The sequence below is a fragment of the Vigna radiata genome, unplaced genomic scaffold, assembly GCF_000741045.1.
Source record: "Vigna radiata var. radiata cultivar VC1973A unplaced genomic scaffold, Vradiata_ver6 scaffold_23, whole genome shotgun sequence".
Classification (NCBI taxonomy): Eukaryota; Viridiplantae; Streptophyta; class Magnoliopsida; order Fabales; family Fabaceae; genus Vigna; species Vigna radiata.
Genome location: NW_014541837.1, coordinates 460,618 through 485,137, shown reverse-complemented (window position 1 = coordinate 485,137; position 24,520 = coordinate 460,618). Strand labels below are relative to the sequence as shown.

Sequence of the window (24,520 nt, the reverse complement as noted above, 5' to 3'; positions counted from 1 at the left end):
GTCTCCTCATAGTCAATCCCATATGTTTGGGTATATCCTTTTGCCACCAATCTAGCTTTATATCTTTCTATTGTCCCACCTGCCTTATGTTTCATTGTGAATATCCATCTACACCCTACTGCCTTCTTGTCTCTTGGCCAACAATCTCCCAAGTTGAATTTCTTTCTAATGCATTCATCTCTTCTTTCATGGCTTGATTCCAATGTTCAAGTTTCATGGCCTCCTGGATTGAGGTAGGAATTTTTGTGGCATCAATGGCAGCAATAAAACTTTTGTGCTTATCAAAGAGATTGCTAGTGCAAACATACTGAAAAATAGGATATTTAGCACATGATCTTCTTCCCTTTCTGAATGCAATGGGTAAATCCTCAGTAATACTTACCTCATTGATATCTTCAGGAATCCTCACCTCCGGATTAGACAATTTTTCTTGCTTGAGAGTCGAAGTGGGTTGTTCTCTTCTTTCATATTTTTTGCCAAAAAATCAGTCTTCTTCCTCTTCTTCCTTGCTATGGACTATGGTAGCTTCATTGCTCAGGTCTTGGGCATCCTGCAAAGACAAACATGGTAATGACACGAAGGAGAGTTCATCCACTTCAAGTGCTTTCTCCCCCTAAAGTGGTGGACTGACATAAAAGGATTGTATTTCATGAAAGGTGACATCCATGGTAATAAAGACACGACGACTCTGAGAATGATAACATTTGTACCATTTTTTATTAGAAGGATACTCAATAAAGACACATTTAAGAGCTTTGGGATCTAATTTACCACGGTTAGGATGATGAGAGTGAACAAAAACAACACATCCAAATACTCGACTAGGTAGACTCGTTAGTAGGGAAGAAGGAACAAAAGACTATAGAGACTCTATATAGGACTAATGTTATTTAAGATACGAGTAGGTAACCTATTGATGAGATATGTGGCAGTTAACACAACTTCTCCCCAGTAATTTTTTGGAACAGACATTTGAAAAAGAAGAGCTCTAGTTACTTCAAGAAGAAGACAATTCTTTCTTTCTAGAACCCCATTTTGTTGAGGGGTGTTAACACAGGTTAGTTCATGAACAATATCATTATGAGACAAAATTAAGAAATTCATGATTCACATATTCAGTACCATTATCAGACCTAATTCTTTTGATAGTTTTTCCAAATTGATTTTGGACAAGATGGAAAAATTAACAAAAATTTGAAAAACATCGGATTTATTTTTCATAAGGTATGTCCATATGACACAGGTACAATCATTAATAAAGGTAAGAAACCATTTGGCTCCAGAAATAGAATCTATGACAGGACCCCAAACATCAGAGTGAATTAAATCAAATGGAGAAATACTCTTTTTATAACTAATAGGATAAGATGCACGATGGTGTTTTGAAAATTGACAAATATCACAATTAAAAGACTCAATAGATTCTTTGGTAAACAAGTGGGGAAATAGGGACTTGATAAGACTAAATGAAGGATGCCCAAGCCTTTGATGATGTAACCATATTTGGGATTTTGCCCACGTCCAAATGTTGCTTGTTGACTCATGATTTTAGTGTTGCTTTGGTCATCAAACTCCAAAAAACACAACCCACTTTGCTCCTTAGCAGTTAAAATTGTCTTCCCCGTGGCAAGGTCCTGAAAAACACAATAAGTTGGAAAAAATGTTACTGAACAATTAAGTCCTTTGAGTTTTTGAACAGAGATAAGATTATTAGCTAATTGAGGAACATGTAAAACATCCTTCAATACAATAGATGAGTCCAAAATTATATTCCCAGAGCCGCGTGTAGGTATACCCTGACCATTCGCAACTGTAATAAGTTGTTCTTTATTTCTTTTACCATATGAGTCGAAGGACATACTAAAAGGTGTCATATTATCAGTTGTACTCGAATCAAGGATCCAAATACCTTCAGACATATAACCAATAATATTGAGACAAATTTTACCTTTTATGGACAGAGTACATGATCCAGAGGGCTTACTCATTGATTCAACCATTGCTTTCAAGTGCTCGAGATCCTTTTTTAGTGAAAGCACAAAGGAATAAATAGAACGCAACCAGGAGTCTCCGGTGACCTTTTCCGAGACGACGACAACGTGTGGATCACACCGAGAAAAAATGGAGCAGAACTTAAAAGGTCAAATCTACCCAAATATAGGCCAAACGGGTCGTCACCAACCCTGGGAATAGACTTGAGAGGCTTCAGCGACTCTGTCTGTGGCGGCGACGAGTGGGTCACACCAAGAAAAAATAAGCAGAACTTAAAACTCATATCTACTCAAATATAGACCAAACGGATCGTCACTGACCTTAGGAACAGACTCAGGAGGCTTCGACGACCCTGTCTGTGGTGACGGCGGCGAGTGGGTCTCGCCGGAGGTGGGCGCGTGGGCTACACCTGCCAATGATGATGGCAGCGCGTGGTGGCTTCTCTCACAGAGCAACTTCCAGCATTGTGATTGTCGGTGTTGGGCGCACCTTTCTGCCCTATCAACGACCCCAATCGGTGACGGCAGCAGCGGCTGTGGTCGGACAACAGCGACGGCGCAACTGTGCAGCAGCGTTTATGGTTGCCGATGTTGGGCGCACCTTTCTGTCTTATCAACGACCCCAACCGGCAACGGCGGCAGCGGCAGTGGTCGGACAGCGGCGGTGGCGTGACTGTGTAGCGGAACAGAGTTCCAAGATCGGGAGCTTTGACACCAAGTAGAAAATAAGACTAATTTACTTATTCAGAATCATAAAAACTACATTCTCATATAGTCTATTTATAATAATGTAATTCTCCTAAAAAGAGAAATAAGGAAAATAGGAAAACAAAATAAAATAAATAAAATAGAAGATTGTATATCTATTTTCTCTAATTAGGAAGATTATGAAGATATCTTCTCTAATTACAACAAGAAATTATCTTCTCTGTTCTAACATTTCTATTTGCTTCTGCCTTTTCTTCTTTGCTAATTCTAATATTTGTTGTCAATTTCGATTTATTGATTCTGGTTCATAGCCAAAAATATTTTACTTGCAAGGCCATTTGTTAGGCAAGATCATGTGAGGTATCCCAAACTGGTGCATTGTTGCAGTAAAACAGTTTATGTAGTATGTGTAAGACATGACAATTTACCAGACATTTATGCTGTAATAAAATTAGTAAGGTCTTGATGATGGATGAAAAGGGGTCAATTACCGTGCCTGTATTTGTGGTTTGAACAGTACTTGCCACTGCCAGATAGATTTGGGTCTGAATTCTGAGGGTTTCCATGGACAAATTGAATGTATTTGTGGACCTGGTTATTATTAATATCTACCAAGAAAATTAGGACCCGGTATAAAGAGGATAGAAAAGATAAGTGAAACAGTAAGAATTTAGATCCTAGAGTTCGATTACATCACACATCACAAGAGCTAGTTATGCTGTCATAATTAGTATTTCTTTTTGTGAAAAAAATGTATTTCAAATTTACGAATATTTAAATGGACCTGAAATTTCTTCCACAAGATTTATGATAGTCCTTTTTCTATAAGAATTGGACCTCTGTATGTACTTCGAAGGGAAGAGATTAAACTCAATACACCTAAATAACAAAACAAGGTCCATATAGAACACATGACCAGGAAATAGAACCACCACCCAAACTGAACTATGAATGAAATATAAAGTGAAATAAAAATGTGTAGATAATTCATAATGCTGATAGAAGCTAGAATATTGAGACAATTTGATATTAAAAATATGCTCTGCAAGTTTGCATATGGTTTCCAACCTCGCATGTTAAAAATTTATGGTTGTATGGAAGTTAGTGTCTCTTGAATTATGTATATATTTTTCTATTCATGGTTTTAGTTTCACCATGTGTTGGTTTGGTCCAAAAAATAATTGGATTTGCTTTTGTTCAAAACGAGAATGTTGTCTTTTTACTCGTTTTTAGGAGAGGGAGAGAGGGATTTGCTTATTCAGTTAAGTTTAACATATTCTATGTTCTACATGTGATTCTTATTCTGCTGACAGGTGTCAAATTTTCATCTTGATGGTCATGATGCACTATATTCTCGTCAACATGACCAAGGAAACTCACAAAAGGCAATGTCATTACCATCTTCACCTCATGATTATAGAGGTCATTCTTCGGAGATAATTGGACCGTCGAGACAAGGAGTGAATGATGAAATGGAGTCAACTTGGAATAAAGTACTGGAATCTCCAATGTTCAATAATAAACCTCTTTTACCATACGAAAAATGGAATATTGACTTCTCTGAATTGACTGTTGGAACTCGGGTAGGGATTGGTAAGTGTTACTTCTCGTTTAATAACACATGAGTTGTTATCTTTGCCCTCTAAATGATTTGAAAACATTCATATGGGCATGTTAAAGAGAGTCGTCATTAATTGCAAGGATTTTTTTAGTCAATCTGTCCGGCTAAATCACAGACCAACTTTTTTTGGGCTGGATTTCTACATTTTCTGTGTGGGGTTTTGGGTAGATTTAGTCAGACCTGTCCATTATGTTTCTGTGTTGGATTTGTGAAAGATCTGATCCAAATCTCTTACAGCCAATGGTAAAAAAGTTGGTGCCCAGAGCCTTAAAAAAACGTCAGTACTAAATATTCTTCTCCCACGTAAATCAATGGATGACTTTTTCTTTTCTTCCTATATTAAGTTTCAGTTTCATCAATTTCAAAGATTGGGTTTTGTCTTAAAAATAGAATTCTTGGGAATAGGATTCCGGGGAAATTTTAATAAATATGTATGGTTATTATTCAATTTTCCTTGGAATTATATGTATACAGTCAGTTACCATGGGAAAGATTAGTAACCTTATTGTCATTACCAGAGTTTTATTCCCACTTGTGAAGATGGGAAGTTTTGTTCTCACTTATCCACAAATTAGCATTTTCAAGAATATTTTATACAAAGGAAATATTTTCATTCTATTTATTATGTATGGGAAACTTTAATTCCCAAGTCACTTTCTTAGGAATTTCTTAACATTCCTGAAACCAAATGTCACCTTAAAGGTTAAATTGTAAAAGGAAAGAAGTAAAGAAGAAGAAAATGAAGTGCCGTTAGGTTTCAGTGAAAGTAGTAGTGTCATTAATCAAAACATGTTTCTCGTTAAGCTGTTTTTCTTTTGGCTTCTGCTATTTCTGGATAATACAACTTTGGTGTTTGTTTTCCTTCTGATTTACATGTTCGGTGTGTTATTTCTTCAGAACTACTAGCAGCACATGGATTGCATTTCTACTGTTGATTTTCCCCTTGTTTCTCTGTGGCTGGCAAGTTTACAAAAGTAGTATAACTAGAAGAGTATTGGTTAAAGAATGATTGCTTCAGACATTTGATTGTCTTGGGCTACTAAACCTTAGCTTGAAACATTTGATTTGAAGTTTGAGTAGGCACAAGAGGGAAATATCTCAAATTGATTTGCTTTATTAGAAAGGAGTTATTTTGTTTACTTGGAGCAGATTCATGTCATGCAATTGAGTGGAAGTGTGCTATTCAACTTTAAAAATAAAATTGTCTTTTTGACATGTCACTGCTAAATTACTATTTCGAGGGAGTTCTTGACTAAAGAAGTAGTTGCTTGAGCATTGCTGTATTGTTCTTTTTCAGGTTTCTTTGGAGAGGTTTTCCGTGGCATATGGAATGGCACAGATGTTGCAATCAAGGTTTTTCTAGAGCAAGATTTAACTGCTGAAAATATGGAAGATTTTTGCAATGAAATATCTATTCTGAGGTATATTACCATTCAGAAACTGCTTTTCAGCATTTTTTTTCTGCTCTACATTTTCTGACTCTTTTCTCACTGAATTGGTGTTTGTTTTCCTCCAGCCGACTCCGACATCCTAATGGTACTCTCCAACATCCTTACTGTTTACTTTTTTCTATAGTTGTGACTTTTTGCGTTGTCCTTGAACATTAAGTTGTCTTCATACGGTTATCAATGGAATTAAATCTGAACTGTTATCTTTTATTATTTCAACTGTTATTTATAATTATTTTATTAAAATATTCTTGCTCAAAAAGAATGACAATAATATTGTGCACACTTGGTTATAAGAAATCTCATGTAGCTTTTTTCCCTCGAAATCAGCTGTTATTTATTTAGTAATGAAATTATATGCAGTTATATTGTTTCTCGGTGCATGCACAAAGCCTCCACGGCTGTCAATGGTTACAGAATATATGGAATTGGGATCGTTGTATTACTTGATACATTTAAGTGGTCAAAAGAAAAAGCTTAATTGGAGGAGAAGACTAAGGATGTTACGTGACATATGCAAGTAAGTTTATGGTTATTCTGTTCACACTTTTCAGAATGTTATCCGTTTCATTGGCATTTATGTTATAAACAGGTGTTGCACATTAATTACTACATTGTTGTCTTTCAATAAACCATAAAACTTCCCTGCCAATTTACTTTCACCTTGAGAAATAGTTGTCAAATTTTTGTTAATTGTGGAGCATAATTTGTTTTTTATTTTTTTTTTGTGGATTTTGTCACTATTTAATTAATGAATTATTATTATCATTATATTTAATTTTAGGTTTAATAGGTTTGGAGGTCCCTATATCTGCTTGTTTGTTCCAATTGGGTCCTCCTATTTTGGAAGTGCTCAATTGTGTCCCTAATTTGATAAATTTGACTCAATAAAGCCCCTGCCGTGAAATTTTGTAGAGGCGTTAACTTTCTTGCAATGTGACTTACTGACTGTGCAATTTTTAATGACGTGGCACAGTCTGACTTGCTGACTAAGGCCTTGTCCACCATATCCTTCGAAACCCTCCCCTCCAATTGCTGCAGATTCCCAACCGTTGTGGCCCGTGAGGTCGTCAAATCAAGCTTTTCCAACACAGACCACCATGGCAAGCGCGGTTCTGCGGCTGAGGCTGTCAAACAGAAGGCGCCGATGACGGTCCATGCTGTTCACCTCGTCATGGAGCTCTACGAGGAGGGTGAGCTCTTCAACGTTATAGTTGTGGAAGCCAAAAGGGTCGATGCCTACTGCTCATCAACACTGCTAGAATCCCATTCTTCCATACATCTTTCACACAATATCATCCAAAATCAATGAATTTTAAGGAAAAATTATTGAGTTTTACAATAACGAGATTCAAGGTATATTTGTTTAAACCCATAAACATAATTTTTGAAATTATGCAAAACCCAAGAATCAAAATCTAAACATTTTATCGTCAACGTTGCCGCTGGAAGACCCTCATCACTGCTGCTTTAGCTCCACCTAGAACGTTGTTGTGTCGTTGGTTGTGGGAAATGCGAGTTGTTGTACTGTGTTGTGTGCTTCGAGAAAGACAAAGATGTGCAGAGAAAGAAAACAATGAAAACTCAAAACTGGACTAGATGAAGCTATGTTGCTGTTGCGTCCCTTTGAAAATGCATACACCCAAAATTAGGGTTTGGATAATTATTGCCAGAGGGTCTCAGTCGTGAGAAAGCATAAGGGAATCCAATGTTCATTCCAATGGGTATTTTCGGTCATGGGAGGGAAATGAAACCACCAAATAATTATGGCGGAAGTTAAGGAGATGTAACAAAAGGGAAGAAATTTCAAGAATACCAGACATCCCCCTTAATGCAGTTACAAATTATTATATTATATATAAAACACATATCATAATTACCAACATCGATTAGGCTCCAACTTGGACTTCCTATACCAGTGCTCCCTGCTGTGTTTCCATTTCCTCGGTCATCAATGTATAGGCAGTATGCCAATTGCAAGGAAGTTAACGCCGTCCACAGAATTTAACGGTAGGGGTTTTATTGAGTCAAATTTATCAAATTAGAGACTCAATTGAGTACTTCCAAAATAGGAGGACCCAATTGGAACGAACTTGCATAAACAGGGAACTCTGAACCTATTAAACCTTAATTTTATAATTTAATACGTTTAAAAATGCTGTTTTTGCCACCTGTTTCATAATGATTTAAAATATGATTGGTTGAATATTCTGTTCAGTTTTGAGTTTTATGAAAATTGGTATAAACGTATCCCATTTCTGGAAAGATTACATCTGGTCTATCAATATTGACGAGAATAACTTGCTTGTGTAGGGGTTTGATGTGCATACATCGAATGAAGGTTGTTCACCGTGATCTGAAAAGCGCAAATTGTCTGGTGAATAAGCATTGGACTGTGAAAATATGTGATTTTGGGCTTTCAAGATTAATGACAGAGTCTCCTATGAAAGATTCTTTCTCGGCTGGAACTCCAGAATGGATGGCTCCTGAGCTCATTCGAAACGAACCATTCACAGAAAAATGTGATATCTTTAGCCTTGGGGTGATAATGTGGGAACTATGCACATTGAGCAGACCATGGGAAGGAATACCACCTGAGAGGGTATAATATTCAACACATTATCCGTTCATGTTGTGCGTCATAGTTTCTATTTTTCTGTCATGTGCTTCATTAAAGAATTTCCATTTTTCTCTGCTGGACTAGGTGGTCTATTCCGTTGCAAATGAGGCTTCCAGATTGGAAATACCAGAAGGCCCTCTAGGAAGGCTTATTTCAGGTCCCTGCAACTTTCCTTTGTTACTTGTTGATGGAAGAATTCAGAATCGTCTGCTTTAACTAATTTTTACGCGTTTTTTTGTCTGCAGATTGTTGGGCAGAATCCCATGAGCGGCCAAGTTGTGAGGAGATTCTTTCTCGTTTGGTGGACATCGAGTACTCCTTGTGCTGAAGCAATATCTTTTGTACATAGAAAACTTTGGGTAGAGTTTTTACATTGTATTATCGGCTGATGTTGTGGACTATTTGTGAATTTTGTTCGTTTTCGCAGAACGTGCGAAGTATGAATCCATAGTTTATCCCTGTGCTGCAACTGCATCTCGTTCTGGGCCAATGAGAAAGATGAGATCAATCCATCTCTCGTATTTTATTTACAATGAAATTCAAAACAACAGTGTCTGGTGAAGAATAGTTATTCCCGATCCCCAATTGGATAATAATCTTGCAGTTTTATGAAGTTTATTTAAATATTTAGATTAAGTTGGTTCCATGTAGAATATCATAGTAGAAATAAATTATCATCTTTTTAAATTTTAAATTTATATTTAAATACTTTTTTTTATTCTGAGGTAATCATGTAATATGTATATTATTCTTCTGTTGCTATCATTTTACCCGAATGTATATAAAAATAATTGTTTAATAAATATGGTTAAATGTAGACACACCTGGTAATATTAGACAAGTATAAAAAAAAAAAAAAAAAAAAAAAAAAAAAAAAAAAAAAAAAAAAAAAAAAAAAACAAGAAAAAATCCTGTAATGACCAAAATTGGGTTGAATAGATAAATTAAAAAAGCAGCTCGTAATAATTGCTTTGGATTTGAATTAAAAATAAAACCTGATATCCCCTAACTCCTTAACTCCCATGGTTATTGTGCTGAAGCTTCTTGAGAGTATCAATTTAGTCATGGTTTTGTTGCCGAGGCTGTAGATGATTATCTACTCGGTTGTACCTCCCTTGTATATATTAGATGTTTTTGAGAAAAAAAAAAATCATGAAATGCTCCGTCAGTAGTATTCCATTTTTTTCTTATTCTAATTGCATTAAAACAGAACTAACTACTGGATATTACGCATGGAACAGGGATTTGAAGACCATACCGAATCAGTAAAAGAAGACAAGCAATGTGTATATGATAAACATGCAGGGAAAACTGGAGCTCATGAGCTGAATGTGCAGTACAGCGCAATAGGTGAACTTCTGTGTGATTATGGGAGAAGGTCTCCTACCATTGTCGGGATTTTCTGGAAGATGCTGAGAACAATACTCCATAGTGGATGATGTTGATGACAACCATGAATGGCAAGTTGCAGAACTGAGATATAGTCACATTCAATAGAAAGGAATTTGATCTCCTCAGACCAAACCAGTTCTAGAGATGTGAAGATCTCCCCAGAGTTCCATCACGAGGTTATGAAGACCAATGAAAGAAGGGCAAACAGTGAGACTCAGACAAGCCTAATTCTACCAGCAAGCACCTACACTCGACTATTGGACGATGCAGCGCGTCCGTACATTGATGGTCCACTTCTTCTAAGGACTATGAAATTTCAATTGCTCCATAACCAACACCAATCCACTTTGGATATACATTCAACAAGTTTATGAAATTAATTTTTGAAATATAAAAATATTTTAAAATCATTTCCAATATTTATTATTAAATATATATTAAGGCTGTGTTTGGAAAAGCTTTCATGAATATTTAGAAAAAATGAAATTAAAAATGTCTCTTCAAAATAAGTTAATTTGTAGATGTTTTTGCAACTAACTTTTTTAAAAGATCAATTTCAATTCTCGCACAAGTTAATTTTAGTTTACACAAAAAAACAATATTTCATTTTTTATATTTTATTATTTATAAGTGTTTATGAATTCTTTAATCCAAAACATACTTCAAAGATACTTGGAATGAGGAATGATCAAGTTAATGAAGCTTTTAACTCAAGAATCATTTCTTATCTTTACTCTTTAATTTAATTTAAATCCGATTGTTTTAGTTTCTAACTAATTTTGACCATTACGTTAAAAATAATAATACTAATACTACTAATAATAAGTGTGTGTCTCAAAAATAAAAAAAAAAACCCCTAAACCCTTACCCACCTTTCTCATTTCTCTCAACCTTTTCTCTTTCATCTCTTTCACTCTAACCTTTTCTCTGACATCCCTACTCTAACTCCAATTGAAAAAAATCAGAAACACTTGCCTTATTTTAATTTCATTATCTTCACTATATATATTACAGCCGACGAGCACAACTTGTTTTTTTATTTATGTAAGTATTTTTTTTCTTTAACCATTTTATTTAATAATGAGTGTTGTTTTAGTTAAAGCTAGTGCAAAGATGACAGATAAAATGTGTTGAGTGAGAGAGATGAAGGAGAAAGGGTTGAAAGGAATGAAGAAGATGAGTAAGGGTTTGGGGTTTTTTTTTTTTAATTTTGAGAATGAAAGTTATTAAAATAAGACAAGTGTTTTTGATTTTTTTCAATTAGGGTTAGAGTAGGGATGACAGAGAGAATGTTGGAGTGAAAGAGATGAAAGAGAAAGGTTGAGAGGAATAAGAGAGGTGGATAAGGGTTTAGGGGTTTCTTTTTTTATTTTTTTAATTTTGAGAATGAAAATTATTAAAATACCCTTAACCTTAAAACTTAGAATTCATGATATAAGGATATTTTTGTCTACTGAAATCCGGTATACATTGCTAAAATGTACCAACTGAAAAACATGCGTACGCAAGTTAGTAAACCCCATATATATATATATATATATATATATATATATATATATATATATATATATATATATATATATATATATATATATTAAAACAATTCTCAAATTTAGTAGGATGAGCCTGTGACTCAGTCTTTCGATAGGGAAATCAAAACTTTCAAAATATGTTAAATATGATAATCTAGCGTGACTTTTATAGAAGTGGAGTGAGTCTAAAGGATCATGACATTTATTTTGTAACTCTAAATAATAGTAAAAATGTAATGTGAAAAATAATAGAAATGAATGAGTCATAAATAAAAAATAATATTTTATAAATGATTTAAAACTTATTGCATAAATAAACATAGTAAAAGATAACTATTTGCAATCCTTTCTTCTTCTTCTTTTCATATTTTAATTTTGTATTTTGTACTTTATTTAATTTTATAGAGCACTTATCCTTTTTTTTCTTACATTTTCCATATATACTTCTATTCAATTTAATCATGGGTGATGTCATGACAAAGACGAGGCAGTGTTATGTTTCACTCACTCACGGGATTAAGTTGGTTCTATGAGTTACATGAGAAATGTTATGTCCACTATATATATAAGATTATGTTACATATACTTATTTGTTATATTTTGAGGGATGCACAATATATATATATATTTATTCGTGTGATAAAAGAATATTAACGAAGAGTAGTACCACATCATCATTGTCATAATTAAAACCTGAATCACAAGAGGGTTAAGCTTGTCTAGTAAATTATTTTTTTGTTGTATATTTAGTGTTTATTTTAATATATTCACCAACAAATGTGAATTGGACAAGTCAAAGGGTATATTTATAAGCATCGTCCACACAATTCAAAGGGTGATTGATTGTGGGCATGCATTTAAAGGTATTCAAGCATGATATGGAACCAAAATGTATTATAGTTAGCTCGTGAAATGATGAAAGACATGTATGTTAGACAACCAAGTGTTTTATGCGAGAGATAAAACGGACCGAGTAGCTAGTTTGCTAACTTACATTTTCAAGTATTGATTTTATATACAATTTTAGTAAACTTAATGTAATGGTGAATTTTGACCTAATGTGATTATCTTGTTAAGTTCTTTCTTCATGCAACTTGTCATTATTTTTCTAATATAACTTTTAACTTTATACAAATCATAACACATTTCTAATGAGAATTTTTTTCAAGTGAATAAATTAACACAATTCAAATAATATACAATATATAAATTAATCGTTTGAAAAATTAACATAATGATGTGTAACTCCTAATAGTTTGACAAATACTTACATCCAACTAACATAGAATGGTGACTATAACTTCACCTCCAGGTAACAATAGTTAGAATACATATTGTCTACAATTGGTACGGACAAACCATCCTACAATTTCAACTACACATGTTTCATAATTGTAGAAAAAAGATGGGCCTTATTTCCCAACCAAGAGGGGCGCGGGGTGCTAGGGAGGGGGCTGAATTGGTTCTATATTAAAAAATTGTTCTTTTCAAAACCTTTGTAAAATCTTTAACCTTTTCTTGAAATACAAGCAAATAAAGAATGCAATGAAATGAAAGAAATAAGGAATAGAAAGACAAACACCAAGTTTTTATATTGGTTTGACCTCAATACCTACATCCAGTCCACTTTCAATCAACCTAAGATTGAAAGTCACTTCACTATATAGGTTGAGTTATACAACAAGAATTATAGAAACTCTCTCTCAATGCAATCTCCTCTCCAACTCTAAATCTAATATAGCAAAAAAAAACAACACCGAAAGAACAATCATCTTTCTGCAGAAACCCTTTTAGACACTCCTCAAAGAAACTAGAACTCCACATTCTCTTCTTGGCTACCGACAACAGGGAAACCACAATCCACAGATTGCAAAATCAACATTGCAAAATCCACAAATGGTGATCATCAAACAACTTCAAGAATCCTTTGAATCTTTCAAACTAAACTCTTCTTGATTCTTAGAGAATGAACATTCCTGCAATTTTTTATCTCAACTAACTTTGTCAGATATTAACGATAATATTCCAAAAGTTCTTTTAATGCAGAGAGTTATGCATCAATATATAGTTTTATCAAGTCTGACGCATTTTAATCGATTACAATATTAATGTAATCAGTTAAACAATTAACATTGTTATAACATAATTACATTAAATCACATTTAACATATTACGCATTTAATGTAATCAATTGCAAAATTAATGTAAGTCAAAACAATTCAAAATATGACCGTTATGGTTGTTAAAACTTATCAAGAAAATAGTTTTTAGCGTGCAAGAGATTCAACTGATTAAGAGAACAATGTAATCAGTTAAGTATAACACTTGAACAAATTTGAAAACTTTTTCATTTGAAAACACATCACTGCACTCAGCAAACAAGTATAAGCAGAGGCACGAGTTTTAATCGTTTATACATATAATGTAATTGGTTAAAACTTGCAGTTTGCCACAATTAAGAATTTACTGATATATGATAAATCTAACTGATTACATAAACACTATAATTAGTTAACTCATACAAATATGCATTGTACATAGAGTTTTATTATTCAAAACCATGAATATGCATACCGCAGATATAAACTCATGTATAACCACAATAAGTATGCAAAACAAATAATTCAAGCATAAACAAACATATAAACACAACTTTGCATAATGTGTGCAAGAAACTATTAAAACATTTATGTTGTTGTCATCATCGGGTTTGGGTTTAACTTTCACATACCTCCTCCTATCAACAATAATCATACACTATAATCAATACTTATTGTGACTGATGATGTAATAAACATATATTTGAAAATATCTTAATAATATATATAATACACATGCTCAATACATATGATTCAATGCATATTGACAATTATGAAAGACCTATTTTGTAACGAGAATATCATCCTAAATTGGTTCATTGATAAAAACACTAATAGAACATTCTATCTACAAGTAATTAAATATCTCATATGAGATATAATCATCCACTTGTTTATATTAACTGTGAATAAATGAATGAACAAAAAAAATTATCATATTAAAAGATGAAACTAACTTATTAATATGTAAATTACTTACTAATAATATACCATTCACGGGTAATGAAAATTTTAATTAGTCTACCCATTTATAACCTCCCAACATTGTAGCATATTCATCACACCACTATTCGATTTTTTTTAGATAAATTCACTGTCGCAAGTGACCATGAGTCCTTAATTCAATCACATCAATTATACGAGGGTGATAACTAACACAAGTTGATCCAACATGTGAACTACTTCAATGTTCATGAGATTTTAGGTTTTTCCCCTTCATTGCTGAACTTCCTTTTAGAAGAATTATCATGCATAGAATAAATTATATCATGCTCAAAATATGATGGGTCACTTATCCACTAGTGCACACATTGATGTTATATGTGGATGTACAATTTCACACAACTTACTTTTAATTGTCATTTTACCTATATGTCTACTTTCTTTAAATGATTTAAAATAATGTCAAATTGCTACTAAATAGACAACTCAAATGATGAGTCACATGATGACATATCACAAAAACTAACTTTGGTGCATATAACATGCATTGCATTTATTAGAATGCTACCTCATGACGTCCAGATTCAAGAGCAATCACACTAGCAAGTGTACTAGTTCAATTGTAGTGATTATTATGTCAGATTTGTAATTTTAAACGTTTAATTATAAAATGATGACGATCCAAGACTCAAAGTTAAAGATCGAATAAATCAATGATATAAAACATGTTAGGAATTAGACTTCATTACTTTGCTCTTATGCTTTGTCTATTTTATTGAATTAACAAGGGTTATCCATTGTTCTTGGAAGTTCACCAATGTAATCTTAGACTCATGTCTGCAGCTTAAAACCTAAAGGCATTCAAACTTAGTGTGATTTCTACACTTTTGATAAATGAATTTTTTGCATCATGAATTAAGATTTTTTTACCTAAGTCATATAGATGCATGTTTGCTACCTAATAGCCATAGATGATTTAATTGGGTCTATAAGATGAATTAGATTTTGCCAAACTTAAGTTACATATGCAACAAATGATTGATTAGTTCATCACACGTGAAGAGTGAATTGATCAATGCAATATATGAAAGAACACTTGAATAAAATAGTAAAATAGTACCAGTTCAAAAGTTCAAAGAGTTATATCCAATTCCAACACTAGAAAGTTCAACAACTCATGATGATCTTAAAATTCAATCCTGGGAGTTGTTGCCCATTCTCCATGTATTCGTTAAATCCTAAGAGAATAATACAAGTGGAGAGAGACTCTAGAGAGAGACGAAGAATATGACGACATAAACCAAAAGTAATATCCCTATTAATACAAGCTTGTATAATGTCATTGGAGCATAAATTGTTTTTGCAAATGCTATAGTTATTGCATACTTTGATGCTATGGTTTGTGGTGTAGGGACTATTTGATTCAAAGAAGCACTTGCCTACATTATTTGCTCGAGAGAATCATGAGCAATCAAACCTTCTGCTTTGCCAAGGATGGTGTTAACCCGAAGATGCTGCAAGCTACATTAGATTGGATATGTGGATCGAGTGAGATCTAGTGCTCTCCATTGTTGTAAGGGCAACCATGCTATGAAGTATGCAATGTAATTGCTCATGAAAAATATGCTTTAACACTTACTATCATGGTGAAGGTGAGAAATATGAGGATTTCAGAGTCAGGTTAGAATTCTTAGACCATGTTCCTAAATTAAACAACCCTAAAAGATGGGGGAAGAGTAATTTTTTCTCTAGGTTCCAAGAGAGTGAAATACCTAAGACAAGAAAGATGTGCAATATTTGTGGAAACCAAACCACTCAAGAGAATAGTAGGTGCATAAGTTAAAAGAAATTGGTGAGAAGGTCCAGAGGTCTTCCACAAGCTCTTCTTTGTTGACCTTTTTCCCATGATGAATTTTTAGGTTACAGAACATTACTTTTATAGGTATAAAACAATTTCCAAAACATTCAATTCAAAATATATTTTTTAATATTTTTGAATTTGAGTGTTCTATAATGTATTTTCAAATCTAAAAGTACCTTCCAAAACACCCAATCATAAAAATATTGAAAATAAAATAGTGGGGGTTTTTATTATAATTTTAAGGAGAAGTAATTGGGAACTACCACTGCAGGAAGAAGGGTGAGGTTCAGGAAGCAATAGCCCTGAAGAAATGAACCTAATTTGGACCGTTTCAGGCCCAAACCGGAACCCGGAGCCTATAACATTTCGAAAATGATATGGGCCCAAAAACATTCCCTAACCTACAAAACAAAATAAAAAAAAAAACATAAAAAAACAGTGCTTCCCACACGTTAATCGCCAAACGTCGTAGCACATAGGCAAAGGTTCCTCAGACGAACCGAACTCACCGTAACACCAAATACCACCGTTAATCTAAAACCACCAGGCCCCAGCCACCGCCACGCGCATCATGGACTCCATCGCCGGAGCTCCGCCTCACACAGCAAACCACCCGTCGTCTCGGCCGTCGCCGTTTCCCGGCCGGGAAGACTGCTGGTCGGAGGAAGCCACGTTCACGCTCATCGAGGCATGGGGAGAGCGCCACCTCGAACTCAACCGCGGGAACCTCCGCCAAAGGCACTGGCAGGAGGTTGCCGACACCGTCAACGCACGTCACGGAAACGCCGGCGCCAGGGCCCGCCGCACCGACGTGCAGTGCAAGAACCGCATCGACACGCTCAAGAAGAAGTACAAGATCGAGAAGGCTAGGGTTTCCGATTCCGGCGATTCCGCCACCGCGTGGCCGTTCTTCCGCCGCCTCGAGTTTCTCATCGGCGACAATTTCCCAGCGAAGAAGCCCTCTCCGCCGGAGTCAGGCTCAGCCGATCGGCGGAGCACTCCTCCGGCGAAGTCTCCGGCGTGGGCCCCCATTCCGGTCGGTCCTCGATCCCGCTCGCAGAAGCGGCCGACGCCGGCGGCGGCAGCAGCAGAGAGCGTTGCCGACTCATACTTCCGGCGGAATTTCTCGGTTTTTGCGGCAGCGGCGGCGGCGGCCGCGGAGGCTGATAGCGATAACTCGAACGGTTCTAAATGGAGCAGTGGGAGTGAGAAGAGAGAGAAGAAGAAAAGAGGAAGGGATTGGGAATTTGGTTACAGAGAGGTTGCAGAAGCGTTGGAGAGGTTTGGGGAGACTTATGAGAGAGTTGAAGAAGCTAAACAGAGGCAAATGGTTGAGTTGGAGAAACAGAGAATGCAGTTTGCTAAGGATTTGGAAACCCAGAGAATGAAACTCTTCATGGAAACTCAGCTTCACTTGCAAAAAATGAATCGCTCCAACTCCAAGCGTTCTTCTGCAACTGGTTAGTTACCCTCTTTTCTTTCATCCCAATCACTACATATAAGACAAAATTCACACATTACATAAACAAATTAACATCAACCACTGTTTGATTGCTTACCTTCTTTATTTCTTCTTTTATGAATACTATAACTTTATTTAATGTTATCATGTATTTTTAGTTATTGTGCTGTTCTTATTTATGTGCTATTTTGATTCATTATAATTAATCTGTAACAGTATTTTAGTGGTTTTGTTGTTGTTTTCATTGATTATGCATTTGACTAATGATTTTCATAATGGGTATCTGCTATAGCATGATACACCTTTCTTTTGAAACTTACATTCTTGAACATTTTTCTTCATTCTGAGTTCTGTCCAGGATTTTGTTGGCATCTGATTTTTGAAGATGAGGAATTTTGGCATTTTCTATTTGATGATATTTTTAATTACAAATGCATGTAAGATACATCTGTAATCCATGTAAGATACAAATGGTTGAAATCCATGTAAACCTAATCACAAATATTGTGTCTCGAAACTCTTTTAAAAGCGTTCACCCTGGCTTATTCACCTCCTTCATCATCCCATAAAGTTCAAAAACAGCCATACCAGTATTGTGTTTCTGTCATCAAACATCACATCTATTGGTCATATTTTTTAAATAAAAGGCAAAGCAGAAAATTTTGCTTTAAGAAAATATTTTTCTATTATCACTACATAAGTCAAACTCTGTCTCTTGCATCAGAACATCTGTCTCAGAACTTCAGCCAAAGGATCTCAAGCCTATTTTCTTGCTTTCTCTCATTTTCTTTGTTTTGATGGACACTACTGTGTGATGGACGTAGTTTAATACTTAAGATTATGATTGATTGACAAGTAACAACTGCTGTGTGCACAGCACTGGAATGATTAAAATGATTAAAATTATAAAAAGAAAAAACATAACACATTGAGTTGTAAATTAAAGGCCAGTCATTCATCCATGAATTCCATTGTCATAAATTTTACCTGAAAAGTAACCATGGTGTTGTTTATTCAGCATTTTCTTATGCTTATTATCTTATGATGATATGGGACAATAATGGAACATTATGATTGTTGTTAAGAATCTGGGTTATTAGTGAAGTGCATGAGTCATAGTATTATTTATTGTTGCAAATATCTCTAACACAAGATTTGAGCGCCTCTGCATATTGATGTTATGATTGTTGACTGTTAATATAGTGATGGGCATATAATAATTAAAAATCTTGCCTTCTCAGAAAATAGTGAGATAAGTGAAAACCCATACATTTAAAATAATTATTAAGGATTTTAAAAGGATATAATTGAATAGGAATGATATTAAAAAAATATTAAAATAATATATAATTCTAAAATGTATAATTTTGTAAGAATAGTGTTAAAAATAATGTGATGATTATTTTTTAAAAATATTATTTACTAATTTTGAAATAAAGAGAAATTGTTCAATTGCTTATTTCATTGAATAAGTAAATCAGTTTTTATTTATTAAAAAATAAATTTTTTTTAATCAAACATGGGTTATATATATATAGACACCCACATATATAAAAATGAAAATAAATATTTTTAATATTTTCATTATATCATCAAGATCTGAAGAAAATAAAATATTTTAAAAAACAAAAATTAAAAATTTCGAAGAAACTTAAAAGTTATGTTACGTTATACGAAAAACAATATGAAATAAAATAGAATTTAGGAAAATTAATTTCTATCACTTGCATCATTTAAAATCAGATTAAATAAAATAGAACTTAAATGAAATGTACTATATTTTAGTCATCCAAGACCTCCTCTTTTCTTTTACTAATTGGGAATGTATGGCATGTATCGGCAAGCTTATTCTATATTTTAATAGTGATATTATCCTATTTTTAAAATATGTTTATGAAAAATTCGATTGACTATTACTCTAAATTTCCACAGTTTTTTGTTTGTTTAAGTGATATTATTTGTTGTAACAGTATTATTTGTACTATTTTGTTTTTCTTAATAATATGTTTACAGTGATAGTCTTTTAATAATGCTGTTTGCTTTGTATTTCAAAATTGTATTACTATTATTTTAATAGACAACTTTGATAATAGTAATATATTAATATTTCTATTGTATTTAAGTCATTTGATATGTTTTCTATTGAAAATATTTTCATTCTTTGTTTTATTCTTCAATAATACTTAAATTCATGAATAATATAATATCTTATCTCAGAATTATTTTAACAAACTTACACTATAGCAGTGGGATAGAGGGAATCGTCAGAGACATTATTATATTATTTGAAGTTACATTATATATATATTTTAAATAAGATTAAATGTACTAGGCCAAGCACACACACTCATTGGCTTGAATCATATTTCTTGTTTTTTTTTTTTTCTTTGTTAGAAACCATATTTGGTATTTGTATTAGATGGTTAAATCTTTCTCATGTGAGTCTTAGCACATAGGTTTAGTTGTCGGATGTGACATTGATTTATTATGTATTATTTTTGTATTTCCCATGTTCGTGGTACTCGAATGAATCTGATGAGGTTATATTTCTCTGTCACCTTGCAGACAGTGTCTCATAGCAAACGGTGATGGAGACTCTGATCCAGAACAACATAAACACATTATCATTGGACATGGAAGCATCTTTAGCCTTTTTATTTTTTAATGAAAAAGGAATTTAGGAAAGGTATGTTTACAGTAAGGTTTAAATTTGGTCATGTTCTAGAATCTTAGTAGTCCAATACTATCTTTATGTGCAGTAAATTTAGTTTCTCTGTCATCTTCAGCATTTCAAGAAAAATGAACAAAGACACTGTGAATATTCAATTGGAATTTTAGTTAACAAGTGTGTTTCTTCAAAAAAATGTCATATTTGCGTTCTTTTAATGGGGAAAATTGCTATTTAATATTCAATCTTGTACTTTTCATTTTCCTATACTACATTAAATTTTATGATTTAAGCAAAATTCTTAAATACGGTTTTGTTCGGATAATTTTTCAAAAAATATATACAAAAAATCAAGTAAAATGTAGTAAATTATTTTTGTAAACTTAAGTAAATTTGTTTTTCCGTCTTTGCAAAACTTAGACGATAGAGCTTTTTTTTGAAGATATTACAGAAAATTATTTTGGTTTGAGAGAAACTTAATCTATTTTATCTTATCATTTTATTTTTTTTTTAATCAGTATGAATGGAAAAGTTGATCCAAATAGAGTGTAGATCATGTTATTTCACATTTTTTGTATTTTTTTTATTTACATTAAAATTTTAAGATAGTAGTTTTCGTCTTTTGATGTCGTTCCATCGCATTGTTGATTATTTAGTGGACACTATTGTTTTTGAGAGTCATTCAATTGAGGTTTCAGAATTTAAACTTTCAATTTCTTTTAAATTTTTATTTTTGAAATATCAGTTAGTTATTAAAACTCACCTTGTTACCAAAACTACAAAACTAAAATTATACAGTCCAAAAATCTTATTCTTTAAAACAATGTCTTTAAAATATGTAAACTTATTTACGCTAACTTTGTAAAAGTAATTTAAAAGTAAAAAAAGAAAATCTTTAAAATTTGATAATGCCTAATTTTTGAAAAATAGTGGCAAAGGTCCCTCTATCTATTTTATTTTAAAATACATTTCCTATGTTTTAAATCTCTTAAAATTTATCGTAATCGAATTATTTGCTAAATCAAATGTTAATGTTTTTAATTGCATTCATGACTTAATTGCTTAGAGAATAATTTTTAGAAATGTTTTTGCATGGGTGTGATTTATAAATCTATATAGATTTTAATTAGTTGATATTTCATCAATTTCATTTAATTTAATGTATAATATAATTTGGACATAGAACAGAAATTGTCATAAATACAATTAAAAATATTTTATTATCTCAAATATGACAATATTAATTAGTTTACGCACGTGAGCTTGCTCCATTCTTAATATTTACTTACTATTTTTCATTTTTTTCTTATATATTTAAAGCTTACGTGTGAAGGTGAAAATACATTTGGAGATATGGAATATATATAATAGTTTAGGGAAAATGTGTATATATATAAGACATTTATTTCAACTATTAATTTTAATATGTTTTTACTAATTTTAACACAATTGAATCTTATCACAACGATATATTTTTTTTTGTCTCGTTAAACTTCGAGAGAAACTATTGATTTTGATATTATTGTTGGAAGTTAAAGTTACTTATATAAGAAATTTGATAATAATTCTTATTAGGAATTAAGAAAAATTCTAATTTGTATCTTGTTGCTTGGTGTTTCACGTGTATATAAATTGTCATTATGTAATTTTCAAATTAATGAAATGTAGGGCATTCTTTTTGTATTCCTTTTCTAGTTTATGTTTCTCTAAAGCTATAAACGATTCAAAAGTGGGACAGACTCTAAGATGTAAGTATTGCATACTAGTGTTATTGTAAAGTCTATGAAGCTTAGGCAAGTGAGACTAGTAGTTGTGTGTGAAACAGGAAGGGTGTGTTTCAAGGTTGAAAGAAGGGCAACCTCATGTGAAAGATGAGTAAGACATTCAAGATTGGTCTAGAAGGCATGACAAAGTTTAGTGCAATGATATAGGGTAAACCCATATTTATCGGTAAGTTGTTTGATGACTAGCACATGAAGATGCTGGCCATTTTTGGGTTCCAAGATGTAGTTGAAGTAGTCACTATCAGGATCGAAGTTTCTAATCCAAAATTTGTTGATGAAGAGAATAAATTTTCAAGGCACAACAAAAGATGGATAGTAAAGCAAGATTCATCATTTATCAACGTGTTAGTCCCAAGATTTTGAACAAAAATCTTGAAGGTTACTAGTGCCTAAGAGGCTTGGGAGATTCGGATAAAAACGTACAACGGTGAAAAAAATAGGATGGTAAAACTTCAAACCTTACATAGACAATTCAAATTTCTGACTATGGATAAGAATGAAACCATATCAAAATATTTTGACAAAATACAGGAGCACATAAATGCCATAAGGGTTTGCAAGGATAACATAACATATCAACAAGTTGTGGATAAAGTTTTGAGAACTTTGTCTCCAAAGTTTGATCATGTGGTGGCGATTATTGAAGAAATCAGGGATCTTGACACCATGGAGGTTGAAGAACTACAACACTCGTTAGAGGCACATGAGTTTCAAATCAATGAAAGAAGCCATGTTCAAGAACAAACCTTACTAGCAAGAACTAGTGCAAAACATAAGGAGTTCAAGAAAGTTTCACAATTGAAGAAGAACTGAGTCAAAGGATAATACTAAGAACAAAGGACAGAAACAAGGTTCTAGTAAAGGGAAACAAAGGAAGTTTAACACAGAAATTCAAGTGTTACAACTGTTAAAAGTTTGATCACTTTGCACGAGACTATTGGGAGAAGGTGCTAAAAACTAACCAAAAGGGAAATCACAAGCTCATTTGGTGCAAGAAGAATTCTTATTTTGAAGCTTTAATGTTGATGACTCAAACAAGTGTTGGTATAGAGAATAACACTTCTTAGTACTTGGATTCAGGCCGCTCAACACATATGACCCGAAGAAAGGAGTGGTTTGTTAAGCTAAATGAAGTAAATCAAGAGAGAATCAAATTTGCAAATGATAGTTGCTTGACTGCTGAAAGAAATGGATGAGTTGTGTTGAAAAATTATCATGACAATGAGGTTATACTTGAAGGTGTTTTGTACATGCCAGGGTTGGAAACAAATCTATTGAGTTTCGATCAATTATTTCATAAAGGTTTCAGGATGATTTTTGGAAGAAAATTCTTTGTATTTGTATGATCAGACCAAAAAATTAATCATACATGTCAATCTGTCTTCAAATAGGACTTTGAGAGATGAGTGGTTATGTCCTATCAAGTTTTGCATCTAAACTTTAGATATTTGATGTGTTGAGCCAAAAAGAAGATGGTTGTTGGAATGTCGAAAGTGTTGATTCGATAAAAGGTATGTAAAGAATGTGTGCAATGTAAGCAAGCTAGGAAAAAATTATGCAAGTTTTTGCCTTTGAAGACAACTAAGAAATTAGAGGTAGTGTATTCATACACTTGTGAGCCTTTATAAGCTAAAACACTAAGAGGTAGTTAATAATTTATTACTTGCATGGATGATTTGACAAGAAAAAGGTGGACTTACTATTCGAAGAGAAAGAACAAGGCATTTAGTGTTTCTTTATTGTTTGTAACTATGGTTGATAAATTTATTACTTTAGTGTTTCTCATCATGACCGAGCTTCCAAGTTCATCCTTCTAGTTGAGCTATCGAGCTCTTCTTCCAAGACCATGCTACTAAATTTCCTACCTAGGTAGGCTTCCGAGTTTCTCGTCCTTAAGACCAGTCTCCTTCCAAAATATCATTTTTTTATATGCTTCACATGGTTTAAATGTGAAAAACGTATAAAAACTTGTTATCTGATCTATGAACCACATGACTGATGATCAGGACAATAGATTAACATAACACGAGCATGGAAACACTATAAATGCACTGCTTAATCTTTATAAAAAGAACTTTTGAATGTTGAGTGTTATTTTGTTGAGAGCACTCCAGATTCACTCTTCTTTGAGAATCACCGAACAAAGATTCTTTGAGAATAACCTTCCTTAAGTTTTTGTTTCACCACACTAAACCACATATATCACCATCTCATTCTACTACGTTCATCACCATGAGCACCATAGCCATCCGTGAGCCATCAAGTAGTATCAAGGCCATTATCTCCACATTGAGTCTCATATTCTTCATTGCTTTCGTGTCAATTTTACTTCACTCATGTCTTAGAAGTTGGTGTTGATTGACTACACTGATGTTTATTGGTGTAGGGACAA

At 33.2% G+C, this 24,520-nt stretch overlaps 2 protein-coding genes across 4 annotated transcripts in view; both read left to right on the top strand.

The window, feature by feature from the left end:
• Positions 1 to 10,151, top strand: part of LOC106778585 (serine/threonine-protein kinase EDR1) — a 36,490-nt gene extending 26,339 nt beyond the window's left edge. For 2 of the 3 annotated variants that reach the window (XM_014666553.2, XM_014666552.2), the window contains 7 exons: positions 4,013 to 4,292; positions 5,618 to 5,741; positions 5,837 to 5,856; positions 6,132 to 6,288; positions 8,082 to 8,370; positions 8,473 to 8,545; positions 8,634 to 9,082. In XM_014666553.2, coding sequence (XP_014522039.1) covers positions 4,013 to 4,292; positions 5,618 to 5,741; positions 5,837 to 5,856; positions 6,132 to 6,288; positions 8,082 to 8,370; positions 8,473 to 8,545; positions 8,634 to 8,716 — 1,026 coding nt within the window. In that variant the 3' untranslated portion in view covers positions 8,717 to 9,082. Of the gene's footprint in view, positions 1 to 4,012; positions 4,293 to 5,617; positions 5,742 to 5,836; positions 5,857 to 6,131; positions 6,289 to 8,081; positions 8,371 to 8,472; positions 8,546 to 8,633; positions 9,083 to 9,629 lie in introns of those variants that run through there. The other variant, XM_022776217.1, reaches the window with a different exon arrangement.
• Positions 10,152 to 16,499: 6,348 nt separating this feature from the next.
• Positions 16,500 to 20,518, top strand: LOC106778562 (trihelix transcription factor ASIL2). The gene is made up of 2 exons (XM_014666530.2): positions 16,500 to 17,674; positions 20,242 to 20,518. The coding sequence occupies exons 1-2, from the start codon at positions 16,786 to 16,788 to the stop codon at positions 20,253 to 20,255; spliced, it is 903 nt and encodes a 300-aa protein (XP_014522016.1). The 5' UTR covers positions 16,500 to 16,785; the 3' UTR covers positions 20,256 to 20,518.
• The last annotated feature ends 4,002 nt before the right edge of the window (positions 20,519 to 24,520 follow it).